This window comes from Balaenoptera acutorostrata, chromosome 1 (assembly GCF_949987535.1).
Source record: "Balaenoptera acutorostrata chromosome 1, mBalAcu1.1, whole genome shotgun sequence".
In the NCBI taxonomy this organism is placed as follows: Eukaryota; Metazoa; Chordata; class Mammalia; order Artiodactyla; family Balaenopteridae; genus Balaenoptera; species Balaenoptera acutorostrata.
In genome coordinates this window covers 130,555,854-130,571,450 of record NC_080064.1, presented here as the reverse complement: position 1 = coordinate 130,571,450, position 15,597 = coordinate 130,555,854, and the positions used below count along the sequence as shown (strand labels likewise).

Genomic DNA, 15,597 nt, shown 5'->3' with positions numbered 1-15,597 from the left:
TACTAGATTTGTCCCTTTCCCTGTCTCACTTCCTTACTCCCTTACTAGTGCTTCCTGGGATCACCTCCCAAATAAATGACTTGCACCTATGTCCTTGTCTCCGGGTCTGTTTCAGAAGGAACTCAACCTAAGACACTGAACTTATGAGCTGGCTGGAGGTACAGGAAGCCAAGCAGGTTGCTATAACATTTTTTTTTAATGTAAAAACTGAGGTATATCTACCTTCTGAGGTTTCAATCTGAGCAGGCATGGAATCAACACAAAGGACATGGGCTTTAGAATAACACAGGCGTGGATTTGAATCCCTGCTTGACCATGTATTAACTGAAAAAAACATAGGCAAGTTACTTAACCTTTTGAGGTCTGTGTTTCATCCTCTGGGAAGTGGAATTAATAATATCTACCTTTCATTTTGTGAAATTTGTATGAAGTAACGCACGTAAAGTGCACACACAGTAGGCACACATATATACCAATAATATATATGGTATCATTATTAATTATTAGCTAAAAATGTCACGGCAAGGAAAAATAAAGAACACTTGGATTTAAAGTAGTCTCTTCCTGTATTTACATGTTATGTCAGTATGTTACAGCTGGCAGGGACTGTAGTCAAACACCTTTAGTTCTAGATGGGAGATCTGAGACTTAAAGAGGCCAAGAAGCTTGCTCCAATTCACAGTGTTGGTGTTAAACTGAAGATTTTTTGGGTAGTACATTCACAGGTTCAAAAATTAAAACAATATACAAGGGAAACAGCAGATCTTTTTATTCAAAAAGTGACGAGGCCAGATTTTTCTATATAAGACACTGAGAGCAAAGCTAATAATAATCCTTTAGGAAATTTCTGATTACAAAACAAGCAGCACGATGGCCAAGGAAAACAAGCAAGGAAGCTTTTCTAAAATCCAGGGGTATTTTCCCCTCTCTGTTAACAACTGACGGCAAACAGTCTGGCTACATTCAGGAAGGGCTCTGTCAATTTACCAGCCCATCTGCAATTATTTCTTCTGCTTTGGGAATTCACCGCTGGAGTTGGCTCATTTTGAAGATATTCCCACTGTTAGTTCTTGGATTCCAAAACAGAAAACGGAAGCTTCAAGATAAGGTGCTGCCAAGCAGGAAGCAAGGAAATACATTAGAACTGAACTCTCAGAATCATGCCAGAAGTTTAAAAAGGGAAATTAGTGGAAATTACAGAGTTCTCTTGAATCAGACAAGAAAAGAGACTAAATATATATCGACTTATGGTACTTCTTTAGAGCTATTCTCTTTCTTTGGTTAAAAACCATTTACTTTCCATGTACAAGAAGTCAAAACATCGACTCATGCTAAATATTTTCTGTATTTGCCCAACACTGTTACAAATGGTGCCTCTAGTCTTCCAGTAGAGAGGGTGTCAGTACCTGTAGTGACATTTTGGTCAAAATCGTACTTAGACTGGAGCACCAGCCATGGGGTCTTCTTGATATTCTCTCCCAAATTAGGTGACCCTGGGCCAATATATCTCAAAGTGTGGTAGGATTTGGGCGTCTGTGTCAGAATTACCTGAATATTCATTTAAAATAAGGATTCCTGGTCCCAACAACAGATGGACTGAGTCAGAGTCTCTGAGCATTGGACCTGAAGATATGCATTTTAAATGAGCTGCTCAGGTGAGTCTTCTTCATATGAGAGAAGTCTGAGAACCCCACTTCTCCCTGGGTGTGGGAGTGCAGACAGAGAGCCCAGGTCTCCTACTTGGCCCAGGTGTTCTGAGATAGCTACGCATCCAAAGAAGTGTACATGCCTTTCTGGAGAATGACTTTAGAGGGAACCAGACTAATTTTCTATCAAATATGCTTATGTTTCAGTCAAGCAAGAAATGCCATTCTACACCGTGATGGCATACTGTTATTAATTTTATTTCACAATTTTGGGTGTGCAAGAAATATCATATTTGTATTCTGCAAAGAGTATTGAATCTTTATTGGGATTTCTTCTCCCTACCTCAGACTCTACAGAAGTACTTTAGATGTCAGCAGAGTCGAATCTGGGGGGAAGTTACCAAAGCTTTCAAAAATAAGCACCTAGCGACACTGCCCAGAGATGAGGGAACCAAGAACCTCAGGAAGGCCACTGCCCATGTTTCACAGTTCCCTTCAGCACTGAGGAACCAAAGCTAAATTCACACTTTAATAGATGGTCTTGCCACAGGTGCGTATGGCCAGTGCTACTTCCCATTAAACCCAATAATCTCCTGTCCGTGGCTTTTATTTGTCCCTATCTATGGAATACGAACAGGATGGCCTTGAGTGACACTGTGACATTTGCCTTGGGAACCCTAACCTTCTCTTTCTGGCTTTCCCTCACTCCCTCAGGGATGTTCCATCACCATAAAGGTGAGAATGAGTTGGCCTGGGCACAGAAGCAAAAGCGGTTAAAGTCCCTGGTGCCCCATTACAGGACGTGGAGGAGAGGCCAGGGCTCTTCCAGGAAAAGAGATGATAAAGCCAGGAAGGGTGGCACCTCAGAGACAAAATAGCCCTGGTGGTGGAGCCTGGCGTGTGCCTGTGTTTGCAGCATCTTCTTTCCTTTTCTCTTCGCCTCTCCAAGTTGGAGATTGTAACGGGTGTCCATATGAGGCCAGGGTTGAAAATGGAGCGGTCCAGGGACAGCCAGCTACATCTTCTGAGCTTGGGAGACTCAATAGGGCCTTGAGGGACCTCTAATCAGCCTGCTACTTGGGACATTAGGTTTATTTGAGGAAGAGGAGATAATATTCAATGCCCCCAGTTATTCAATGCTCACCTAATTTCCTCTTCAACTCATTCTTCCATCCCCAAAATGAGGGTGCCCCTCATCAGATCAGAAAAAGCAGGTGAAGAAGCTACAGACCAGCGGTCAGCCCCTCACAGTGCTGGCGTCTCTCTATGAGAGGCAAACTAGGTCTGTCTATGACCTCTTCAGCAACCCTGGAGCCTGAAGAAAGCCCCTCAGCTCCTAGCAGCCAGGTACATGATTTGTGGTCCCAACCTCAGATGGCAGGGATGGGGAAAATATTCTGGGAGAATGCAGGATAAATATAAGAGTGTGTGAGTTTGGAATGTTACACCTCTGGTAGTAACAACAACAACAACAATAATAATAAATTACCTTTACTCACAATCTCTTTGACTCCTTATTTCTCTTATCCTTCTTTTTTGGTATTGGGTTCTGTCCCTGAAGTTCTCTCAGTGTAAATTTAAAATAATGATTTTACCCTTTAGCCATAGGGAGAATCTGCTTTTGAATCAGGATCTCCTGGAAAGTGTGACCTAGGGATCAAAACTTTTCCTAGGTATAGCTCAGCCTGTCTTGTTTGTATCTTCACCCACTTTTCCCCCATAGCTGAGGACCTAGGGTCCTTTTTCACTGCATTGTCTGTCTACTGCTTACTGCCCCTTGGTTCCCTTCCTGTCTTTATGTCTTGGAAACCAGGACACAGCCCTCTTGGTGGAAAGCTGGGATGGTCACATTGCTCTTGGGAAGAAGAGAGAGATTGGAGACTTGGGAAGAACAGGGAGGCTTGTCGTGGGGCAAAATAACAAGAGAAACTATGGTTTGGGATAGCAGTTAAGGAAGCTGGCTCTGGAGACTGACTGCCTGGGTTTCAACTCCTTAGCTCTGTGTTTTTGGATGAGATAGGTATAATCCTTGGTTCCTCAATTTCCTCATCTGTACCATGGGGATGATAGGAGTGCCTATTTCATAGCCTGTTGTAAGAATTAAATAATCATCTAGATGAATATGCAAAAAAGCTTAGAACAGGGCCTGGCACGTAGTAAGCGCTCAGTAGATGCTACAGATTATAACTGGGGTGGGGGGGGGGGCGTGTCCAGGACATATATTTGTAAATGACATAGGGACTGTACCACCATTGGGGCTATTTTTAGATATTTGTGAAAGGAAAGAGACAAACTATAAACTTAATTTAGTTATGAAAAATCATAATAGTAAATGTAGTTATCTAGGGCTGTTTATGACTAATTTCCATCTTCAAAATAATTATTAGGTACTTTATTAGTGTGTCAGATAAAATTTAAGATCTGCCTACAGTACGCATTTTTTAATGGCAAATGATATGTTCGCAACTTATTAAAAAATAAAATATAGACAGATTACGTATTAACCCAGCTTCACATCCTTCTCTAAAATCTAAATAAACACTTGTGACTGACTGCTCTTCCACATTTACTGAGCCATAGCGACCACATTACATAAGTAAAGTCTGATTAAAAAAAATAACGTCAGTATCTAGAAAATATAAGAGAGCGGGAGGTAGATGATAACGTCTCTGTTCAGAGCTGGGCAGTTTTAGGAGTTAAATTAGCTAACTGGGTTATTTATTTAATTTTTAAAATCAGTTGTACTCATTGGAATTTTTCTTCTCTTTGCCTTTTTGGCTTAGGTCTTTATGTACATAGAAAGAGCCAGGGCTACCATGTCTAATGAGACAAATTAACCTGTTATTCCCTGCCTCATTCCCCTGCCACTACTACTTCATGCCTGCTTAGAGTACATTCTTAGATGTCCTATTCTAAAAAGCTGTAATTATAGAATATTAGCTTCACTTGATCTCTACAGAACATGGAAAGTAAAAGATTCCCATTTACTGTCTCTACTGTTTGAATTAAACAAGATGCAGAGATGGGGAATGGTGATTGTATATAACTGCCCAAAAGAAATGCCAGTATAAACAGCAGGAATCAGTGATATTTTATATATATATATATTATATATATATATATAATATATATATATATATATATACCCTTCAGTTGCATTTAGACACAGAATTCTTTAAACTGTGTTCTTTTTACTCTAAAAGTAATAGAGGGTCATTGCAAAAACTGGGAAAAGCTGAAAATAATCATGAAATTTATAAAAATAACCCCTGAATCCTGCCATCTAGAAATCCACTGTTAACATTTTGATACATTTTTTTAATGTTTTTGCAATTCACATTAAAAAATTTTAAACCAAATTTGGGTCAATTAAACACAAGTATATATAGTTTTCATCTTTATTTTCTCACTGAACAAATCATGAATGTTTTGCCAACAGGAATATCTAAGTCTGTTTCCCATTTTTCTTATATTTAAGAAACAAGGCATTATTTCAGACATTTAAGTGGGAGATATTGTTTCTAGTAATTTAGCCATAACTCTGCACAGAATCTGAGGATTAACATTTACTTCATGATTCATTCCAATGAGGTATTGTACCTTAAAATGGATTGAGCTGGTAGGTGAGAAAGAGAAAGAAAGTGAGTGATGACATAATTGACTGGTATGGGGTAGGAAAATTGAGAATAGCCCATAGATGACACAACTATTCTTAGTTCGCTTAGGGTGATGAAATTCTGATCGCTACCACAATTTCAGGAGAGGGACTACTAATAAGCAAAGTTAAAAAATGTTTAAAGACATAGATTTCATGTTATTGGGATTAAAACCATGCATTTGTGTCATATCGATAGAATTCATGTAAAACTAAAAGGTATGTAAAAAAGGAGAATTCATTGTGACATCATTGTAATTTTTTGCGTTATGGATATTCCTGGGAAACTTTGTGCATGCTGCCGGGGAATTCCTCTTTACTGGGTTTGGACACATCCTCCTATTACTCACAGGAAGCGTCGTTCTATAAAGGAGCTCCAGCAGGAGCAGTGCTCCACTGTTCTTGGCTGACCTCGCATCAGAACTGCAAGAGTGGCAAGAGACAGAAGCAGCAGCAACTCGGGAGGAATCAGACACCGAAACAACTGCTTCACCGAACAGGTAAGTGCAAGAAATCTTTCACTTAACTAATCTGGCCACGAAACACAGATTATTAATATGAACAGATAGGCAAGAAGCCTTCGATAAAAGATCTGTGCAAGCTCTTATTGTATTCAGACAAGTTAAAAGCTGGCTTTTCTCTTTGACCTAAATGATGAGAATCTTAACTTTTATATGTATTCATTTGGGTAAACTTCTTTGAAATGAAGATGGTGGCAAAAGATTTCAATCCTTTATCTGAAAATCGTATGATGTCGCTATACGCAGCATTGTAGAATGATTTGAGTAACTGGTAGCCTGGGATTTCATTCTATAATTAATTTTGTACTTTTCCCCCCAGAAAAGCATTTCAAGTCTAATCTTGGGATCAAAAGAAGTCTTGAAGTCATGATTGCTTCACAGTTTCTCTCTGCTCTCACTTTCGGTAAGTCAAATGCCCGTAGTTAGACCAGGGTATCTTATCCTTGGCACTACTGACATTTTGGACCAGATAAGTCTTCCTTGTGGGGGCTGCCCTGTGCATTGTAGGTTGTTTAGTAGCATCTCTTGCCTCTCCTCACAATGTGTTGTGCCCTGGGCTAGGAGCAATTTACCTCATTGTGTCTCAGCTTCCTTACATATAAAGAGTTGATCATAAATAACCTATTTCCCAGAGGCATTTTGAGGATTCAGTATCGTGGTTCGTGTAAAGTGCCTCCGACAGTGCTTGGTGGTGCATATTTAGTGCCCAAAAAAGCTTAGTTATTCTGATTATTCTTCTACTACTAGGTAGGTATATTGGGTAGGTTATAGTGGGTGAAGCATCAAGTGGAAGGGCAACCACAAAAGAGATACACAGTGAATGGTAGTTTCTCCATTCGTACCCGTTCTTACTTTGGAAAAGGCGAAAAAAGGTTGAGTCAACCCAAAGGACACTAGATGCCAAAAAAAAGACAACAAAAGGTCCAGTTAACAGAGTCAAACCATAGCAGGACTAAACTTTCCCATTCCTTTCACATTTTCCCCCTTAGCGCTTCTCCTGTTTAAAGAAAGTGGAGCCTGGTCTTACAACGCCTCCACGGAAACCCTGACTTTTGATGAGGCCAGTGCTTATTGCCAGCAAAGGTACACACATCTGGTTGCAATTCAAAACCAGGAAGAGATTAAACACCTGAACTCCGCATTCAGCTATTCACCAAGTTACTACTGGATCGGAATCAGAAAGGTCAACGATACATGGACCTGGATAGGGACCCAGAAGCCTTTGACTGAAGAGGCCGCAAACTGGGCTCCAGGTGAACCAAACAATAAGCAAAACAAGGAGGACTGTATAGAGATCTACATCAAGAGAGAAACGGACTCGGGCAAGTGGAACGATGAGAGATGCAGCAAAAAGAAGCTCGCCTTGTGCTACACAGGTAGGGAGTTCATGGCAGCAGTGGGAGGGAGACTCAGTGTGTGAGCATCTTGACAGATTGTGGACTGTATGCAAAAACTGGTCTCTATTGTGGGAATTTTATGTTCTAAAAGATACGGTTTTAAAACATTCTGTTTGATGTTTTAAAACAGAATGTGTTTTTGCTTCTTTGTGTGAATGTAGACAAGAATGTATGTATTTATGTATACATATATGCATATATATAGGTCTATACTTATATACAGTGTGTGTACACACACATGATACATTTTTAGCTACTTGTTGTTTATGTGCCGTAAGGAAACTCTCTTTAGAGTTTGTGATAAAGGGAATTTTCTCTTTGGGGAGCCAGTTACAGCTATACCCCTGACATTAACATCAAGGTTTCAAAATGGTTGAGCTTAAAACTCAGCTTTGGCATTTCATCAAGCACTTCTATTAAAATCTCTGGCACTCTGTATCATTGGTGACATCCCCGTTACACACTGTTGACCCTGAATTCCTAAAGAAACTCATTTGAAGCACAATAACAATTGTCACCACGGACTGTCTTTTCCACAGCTGCCTGTACCCCAACATCCTGCAGCGGCCACGGTGACTGTACAGAGACCATCAACAGCTACACTTGTCAGTGCCACCCCGGCTTCAAGGGACTCAAGTGTGAGCAAGGTAAGGCTTGGTCTCACCTTTTCCTTCGCTAGAGATGGTAGGAGGATTTTGTGTCCCAGCTGGCTTCGCAGTCAGGTCTGCGTGCCTTCCCTTCCCTGGGGCATATGGTTTCAGAAGGTGGTTAAGAGCTGAGGCTATGAAGTCAGACCCTCCTGGCTTTGAATCCCAGATTCACCACTTGTTAATTCTGGCACCTTGACAACATAGTTAAACCCTTTGAGTCCCAGTTTTCTCATTGTAAAATGAGGACAATATAGTACCAACTTCATAGGCTTATGGTTTGGATGATGTGAACAAATGCAGACACAACATTTTCATAGTGCCTGCTATTCAATAAACAGTAGTTAGAGTTTCCAGGGTTCTTCCCACCTGATAAGGTGAGAGAGGAGCAGAATTGATTTGGTTTCCCTTTTCAGTTGTGACCTGTCAGGCACAGGAAGCCCCTGAGCACGGAAGCCTGGTTTGCAACCACCCTTTGGGGAGCTTCAGCTACAATTCTTCCTGCTCTGTCAGCTGTGGGGAGGGCTATCTCCCAAGCAGCACGGAGGTGACCCAGTGCACTTCCTCCGGAGAATGGAGTGTTCCTCTTCCAGCCTGCAATGGTAAGTCTCTTGGAGAAGGCACGGAAGATTCTCTAACTCGTCCCTCATCGCCTTACTTTTTATCCAATTTATACCATTTTCAGCACGTCAGGGAAAGTTCTTTTAAACTTGTCCTAATTAAACAAGTTCTAATTAAACTTGTTCTCTTGGCCAATATATATGGCCAATACGGTACCAGCTGGCTTTGAGAGAGGTTTTTATCCTATGTTTGACATAAGTGTTTCTGGGGCTCCGGTGATTTGTAAGAAAACACATAAAACAGTGGAACCATACTCTTAACATCTTAATGACTTTCCCCTTGCTCTGTTTAACTTCACCCATGCAACTGGACCAATTTAAGATCATGATAATCAAGCAGCCTCAGTATACCCTGTTCTCTCTGTCTTATCTTTCTAGGCCAAAGACAAAAAAATTCTTTCCTCCAGGTCATGCTGGGTTAAAATAAATGAATGTTCTGTGTACGTCGGGATTGTTCTTTTTTATCACTAGTCATAAATCCTGATCTAGAATCTGTTATTTTTCTCTGTTTTTGCCTTATGTAAAATAGAGACCTGATGAGAGAGATCTGATAAAATAGATCAGAAACCACTTAGCATAGTCAGAGTCAATCAGAGAAGATGAAAAGATCAAGAAAAAAGCATAAAAACTTTATTGGGTGTGCACATGTCCCCAAGGATGAACACAGGGCTTTGGGATCTACCCCTCTGATCTATCTTACTGTATTATAAATTCCAGTTCAATAAGAAGTGAGTATGTCACTCTTCTGTAAAATTCATGGTGTTCTTTCAAATCCCCAGTGGCTAAATGTGATGCTTTGACAAATCCTGTCAATGGAGTTGTGAAATGCTTCCAAAGCCACGGAAGCTTCCTGTGGAACACCACCTGTGAATTTGAGTGTCACGAAGGATATAAACTCACTGGACCCCAGCACCTGCAGTGTATCTCCTCCGGGATTTGGGACAACAAGAAACCAACATGTAAAGGTACAGTGGTTCTACATCAGGGTTTATTGTAAACGTTCTTTTTTCTCAACCTATACTCCAAATGGGTAAGCCAGACCTGCTAATGTAAACTGGGACATGTGTTACAGCTGTGACATGTGATGCCATCCGCCATCCTCAGAATGGCACTGTGAGCTGTAGCCACTCCCCTGCTGGAGAGTTCACCTATAAGTCATCCTGCCACTTCGCCTGTGTGGAAGGCTTCGTGTTGCAGGGGCCAGCCCAGGTTGAATGCACTACCCAGGGGCAATGGACACAGCAGGTCCCAGTTTGTGAAGGTAAGCCTGAGAGTCTCCTTTACACTCTCCCTTTCTCAAAGAGCAGCAGTCTTCAAATGTGAAGCACTGAAAATGAAACCTGATGCTTACTTTAACTACAGTAATCAGATCTGATGGGCAACATGCACCTTATGTTTTTGAGATGCATATAAAAGAACTGTCCAGGGAAAGGATTGTATGTAGTAAGAGTGGATGCTTTGCTGGTTTCTTAACTGTACTGGACTAATATAACTTTATAGACATTGGCATGGAGTAAGCAGAAATCTTAAGCTGAAGGGAAATCACATTAGAAAATTGACAAAGTAGGATTATGAGAACATGACTTGATTCCAAAATACTTGTCATACCTTTCTTCTGAAATTGCTCGTAACTAGCAGTGATGAAAATGTTTCAAGTGTGGTGTCAGATATAGAGACCCCCTTAATATATACATAAGCACTAAAATTTAGTTTCATTTAATTTTATAAAGCAAGAGCAAAGACATTGAAAGCAAGCAGTTTTCACTATCAGGTACTGGCATTTTTGTAGCCAAATACAGCACAGAATGATTTACAGTGGCAAAAAAACACAAGACAGAAACCAAACTGCAAAGCAGACAAATTTTATGTGGCTGCCTTCTTATCTTCCTTTCTTTTTGGCCTCATCTGTAAGCATCCAGGACCCATAAGTTGCTCCCTGACTACATAAAATCTTTCCCCTGACCCTGACTTCTTTCACATGTCAGAACAGAGCTCAGGAACCATTGGTCCTGTTAAAGGCTGTCCTTTAATTAGTACCCCTGTCAATGAAGGGACCAGAATTCAAAGAAAACACAGCCATCTCCCACTTGTCCAGGGACTAACGAAGAGTCTTGAATTCTCTGAGTGTTCCTTTGTCCAAAGCGATCTGGGTTCAGTCGTCAAATGCCAAGTACTATCCAGTTCCACTACATTATTTTCTGACCATAATTTTGGTAGCTCAGCTTTCCCGTGAAAGCTTTGTCCAACCCAGAGAGAGGCTACATGAGTTGTCCTCTGAAAGACAACTAGTCTAGCGCTTCTAGTACTTCTGAAAGTTTCCAAAGTGGGTCCATGGGTGAGTTTTCCTGTGAGCACTGTTGAAGAGCTATAGGGACTTGGTTACCTCGGGAAACCTGTTGCTGCCCGATAAAAACAAGCTTCTAATGTACTCACTCATGTCTTCCAGCTGTGAAATGTGATGCTGTCTCTCAGCCCAGAAGTGGTTCAGTGAACTGTACCCATTCCCCCACCGGAGAGTTTACCTACAAGTCCTCCTGTGCCATCAGCTGTGAGGAAGGCTTTGAATTACATGGATCAGCTCAACTTGAGTGCACATCTCAGGGACAGTGGACACACGAGGTCCCCTCCTGCCAAGGTAGGACTGAATTCAATCTTTAAAGGAGTATAGGTCAAGGACCTTAAAACGTGTCTGAACCTAGATTGCCCCAAGGGACTTGATCCTAATTTCCTACATGCTGAAAACTAAGTAGTGCTCATAAGTTACACTTATTGGTGACTTTTCTGCCAGTTTTAAAAGCTTTCCAGTAGATTTTTCTTAACCTCTACCCATGTCCTATCATTCGCAGTGGTACAATGTTCAAGTTTGGAGGTTCCCGGAAAGATCGACATAAACTGCAGTGGGGAGCCTGTGTTTGGCAGCAGGTGTACATTTGCATGTCCTGAAGGATGGACGCTCAAAGGCTCTGCGGCTCTGACATGTGGTGCTACAGGACACTGGTCTGGGATGATGCCTACCTGTGAAGGTGAAGCATTGATTGATGGTGGTTGTCTGGGGGACCAGAGAGAAGAAAGGGAGCTAAGAAAGGAAGCTATCTGGCTGCAGTAATGAACTACCCAGTATATCCAAACCAGAAAGGTCAGAAAGGTTACCCAGGTTAACATTAATGGATGGACCTTTCATTTTATGGGGATAAAGAGAAAACAGAAGAAGTGACATGTCAATGGAATTTTGATAATTGGAAAAAGGAGAGCTAGTGGGAAAAGTTGCGGGGGCGGTGGGGGGGGGGAAGGGAAATGAGACAGAGAGTGAGAAAAAGAGAGAGAGAGAGAGAGGTTAACCAAGGTGTGCTGTGAAAGCTTGGTAAGTTAGAGCTCTGCCTAGCCAGGCTGGGAGATAAGCTCGCAAAAGGTGGTTTGGGGCTGATCTCTAAGGCCTTTAGTACCATGTCTCTGCCTCATGTATTGAACTAGATGACTCTTCTGCTTTGTACACTGTAATCAGTGCACAAAGAAAAGGGCAAATGGACAGAACGGAAAGACTTTGAATTTAATTCCTTCTCATGACAGTTTACCCCCCTCTGTTTCCTTAGCTCCTCCTGAGTCCCAAACTCCCTTGGCAGTTGGACTTTCTGCTGCTGGGATCTCCCTCATGACATTAGCATCATTTCTCTTCTGGCTTCTGAAACGCCTTCAGAAGAAAGGTAAGGGCATTTATGAATGTACTCCAAAAAGGTTTCTGAAAAAAATTATTTTCTCATTGATGAGTCATGTTATCTCTCACAGATTTAAAAAGTAATTAGACTCTAGTCACTAGTCATTAGACACTAATAAACTGCAGGGTAATGAAGCAGAAGTCTTAGGGAAAGGGTTTCAGGAAATACAAATGTTAGTGTGCTCACATTGTACAACTCCAGGGGATGCTATTCACATTGAATGCTGTGGTCCCCCTGGGAGTTGTTGCAATGAGGCTGCCATAATTAGCGGTCCTGGGAAAATCAATAAAATGTTTCCAAACATTTTATTTGGAATACAGGCTTAAATACGGGAGTATCTCAGGGGATATGCAAACACATCTAGCCACACTCCTGGTTTGTTTGACCTACAGAGTCTTTAACATTTTTTGAATTAAGTTCTGACATTTACAGAATAGGAGATTTCACATCTAATCCAGATCTGAGATTTCTCATGGCAAATTGGAAGACAGCTGAACCTGGCAAGCAGAGCATGTTGCTATCCGCTTGCATTAGGAAGCTGCTGTGTCCTTTGCATGAGCATGCACTTTCCATCCCCTGCCCTGCCCGCTTGTTGCCACCAAGCCGTGTCTGGGCTCTGATAATTACAGGGGCCGGGAAGGTACTGAGTTTGCAACCCCTGATGAAAAGAGTCATATTGTTTCAGGATTTAATGTATCCTTAAAAGTCATTTAGTCTAAATGAATGGTTTTCTTTCTCTTGCAGCAAAAAAATTTGTTCCTGCCAGGTAAGCTGCACTCTTGTATAAAGCATGCCATTGAATATTTTACACATTTTTCTCTCTTCATGCTGGAAACCAGTGCTTTACTTAGTGTTCTCATGTATTCCACAGCAGCTGCCAAAGCCTTCAATCAGATGGATCCTACCAAACGCTTTCCGAGTTAATTTAAGTCCAAAGGAATCAGGTAAGACTTGAAAATCACATATGGTTTTGAAAGAAGATATCTTCTCTACATGTTCTGTTGCTCCTGGAACCTTCTGAACCTGCAGTGTCTAGGGAGGAAATCACCACCTTCATGTTATTTTAGGGAAAGTTGTTTCATTTTTTTGGAGGAGGAGAGGAAAGGAACAAGGATCTGGCCTTTATGGATTCGTTTCATTTATGAACATGAATAATAATCATAGTTAACCCTTATATGGCACTTACTATGTTCTAGGAACTGTTCTAAGCTAGGAATTATATGAGATAAGGGCTATTGTATTTATTATTATATAGATGAAGAAAATGAGGCACAGAGAACTTAATGCCTAAAATCTCAAAACTAGTTAAGTGGTATAGCCAGGATTCACACCAGGCAGTCTGGCTCTAAAATCTGTGTTCTTAACCACTCTGCTCTGCTTTGTGAGAATTTGGAAGGCTCAAGTCCCCTCTGAATAGATTTTTTTTTAATTAATAGACATTTTTGTGTGTGTAGTTTCAGGTTTACAGAAAATTCAGTAGAAAGTACAGAGTTCCAGCATATCCCCTCATGCCCTCCAATTTCCTCTATTATTTTTTAAAAATTTATTTATTTATTTTATTTTTGGCTGTGTCGGGTCTTCATTGCTGCCGCGGGCTTTCTCTAGTTGCGGCGAGTGGGGGACTCCCCTTGTTGCGGTGCGCGGGCTCCTCATCGCGGTGGCTTCTCTTGCTGCGGAGCACGGGCTCTAGGCACAGGGGCTTCAGTAGTTGTGGCTCGCGGGCTCTAGAGCGCAGGCTCAGTAGTTGTGGTGCACGGGCTTAGTTGTTCCACGGCATGTGGGATCTTCCCGGACCAGGGCTCGAACCCGTGTCCCCTGCATTGGCAGGTGGATTCTCAACCACTGTGCCCCCAGGGAAGCCCTCCTCTATTATTAACATCTTACAGTTGTATGGTATTTTGTTACAACTGATGGGCCAGTATTGCTACATTATTATTAACTATATCCCACAGTTTACAGTAGGGTTTTGTATATTCCATGGGTTTTGACAAATGTATAATGACATGTATCCGCCATTACAGTATCATGCAGAATGGTTTCACTATCCCAGCTATATAGGATTTTGCTGTTTGTATTTGGACTAGCCTTGTGAGAGTGCACGCAGTTGTCTGTGCTAGAAGGGGAATTCTGTCGCTGCTGTCAGTATGCAAAATATTAAATGTCCTGACCGCATGCACTCTTATCATTGCAGGAGCACAGGTACATTAGGAAACTAGAACGATACCCTGAAGACGGCAGAGACAGAGAGGGCTGCTTGGGTCTCTGGCCCTTCTCACCTACTACACCCGCTGGCTGCCTTTATAGCTGGGATTATGGTACCTACAAGGACTTCAACGGACTAAAATCCAGTGGGCAAGTCCAGCCTGCCACCAAAAAGACTCAGTTTTCTCCTTTCTGGTGCTGGCTGCTGGAAGGAAAGAATATTCGCTTCCGTGCCAGAGTGAAGAGACTAAGGCTCTGGAATCTCAGAATTCCTTTTCTAACTCACCCTTCGCTCACTGTAAAATCTTGTGGTGCAACACACTATTTTGAGGTGCTGTTTCTTTCTCTTGTCCCTCACAGTGTTTGAACTGCTGCTTATGCAGTCGCTGTCATTGGGATGAATAATACTTGTCAAGAGTTTAGAGGAAACTAATTGGTCAAAGATATTCTATTAACAGACCTGGAAAAAAAAATGACAAATTTTTAATGCCGTGGGGTGACGACATTGGAAAGGTTGTTAATGGTGGAAATTCTGTTTAGCACTCTGTGGGAGTGCAAACACAGTCTTAATCACTTTGATCCCTGTGGGATTCAGTGCTTTTTAAAGTACTTTTAGAGGCTGTGTGTTCTTTTTACTTGCATTGACTATAGTATAAAGTCCATAAGTCTTAATTCAGTACAAGTGTGGTAGGGACTTTAAAATATGTAAATATTAGGACTGTAATAGGGTAAAAGTTGCTCATTCCAGATCTTTATTAACAAATTCTAAAGTTTCCTCTGTAGTAAATGTATTTCAAAAAGGGCAAATGCTGTGCCCTAGCGATGCATAAACCAGTATAAAGTTCTGAATGTTTGACTACAGTTTCTTTAAAAAACGTGAGTAGTCTCAGGAGAGCCAAATCCGCATGGAACACACTCGTACACTGTCAGGTATTTTTTCATAGCTATATGGTTTCTATGATGAAAAACTTCCATGAGGTTAAATGTTCTGATTTGATAAAAGCATAAATGCAGACAAACGAAGGTACAGTTTTATGAATGCCTTTCTTGGTAAAAAGCATATGGATATATAAATGTGTTTTGCATTCCAACAAAGATGTTGGTCAGATGTGCTGTGTCAGCATACAATTCTTGTATATTACCTAAGCTTTTAAATCCATGCTAGAAACATACCATGTAATGGATCTGTCCAGTGG

The 15,597-nt window shown here is 41.3% G+C and overlaps 1 protein-coding gene across 1 annotated transcript in view; it reads left to right on the top strand.

Moving 5' to 3' along the window:
* SELE (selectin E) overlaps positions 1-15,018 on the top strand; it is a 53,443-nt gene extending 38,425 nt beyond the window's left edge. Inside the window, exons 2-14 of the mRNA XM_007172493.2 lie at positions 5,654-5,801; positions 6,142-6,225; positions 6,812-7,198; positions 7,759-7,866; positions 8,283-8,468; positions 9,266-9,451; positions 9,559-9,747; positions 10,933-11,121; positions 11,333-11,509; positions 12,077-12,187; positions 12,944-12,965; positions 13,071-13,143; positions 14,391-15,018. Coding sequence (XP_007172555.2) covers positions 6,189-6,225; positions 6,812-7,198; positions 7,759-7,866; positions 8,283-8,468; positions 9,266-9,451; positions 9,559-9,747; positions 10,933-11,121; positions 11,333-11,509; positions 12,077-12,187; positions 12,944-12,965; positions 13,071-13,128 — 1,650 coding nt within the window. The 5' untranslated portion in view covers positions 5,654-5,801; positions 6,142-6,188 and the 3' untranslated portion in view covers positions 13,129-13,143; positions 14,391-15,018. The remainder of the gene's footprint in view (positions 1-5,653; positions 5,802-6,141; positions 6,226-6,811; positions 7,199-7,758; positions 7,867-8,282; positions 8,469-9,265; positions 9,452-9,558; positions 9,748-10,932; positions 11,122-11,332; positions 11,510-12,076; positions 12,188-12,943; positions 12,966-13,070; positions 13,144-14,390) is intronic.
* The last annotated feature ends 579 nt before the right edge of the window (positions 15,019-15,597 follow it).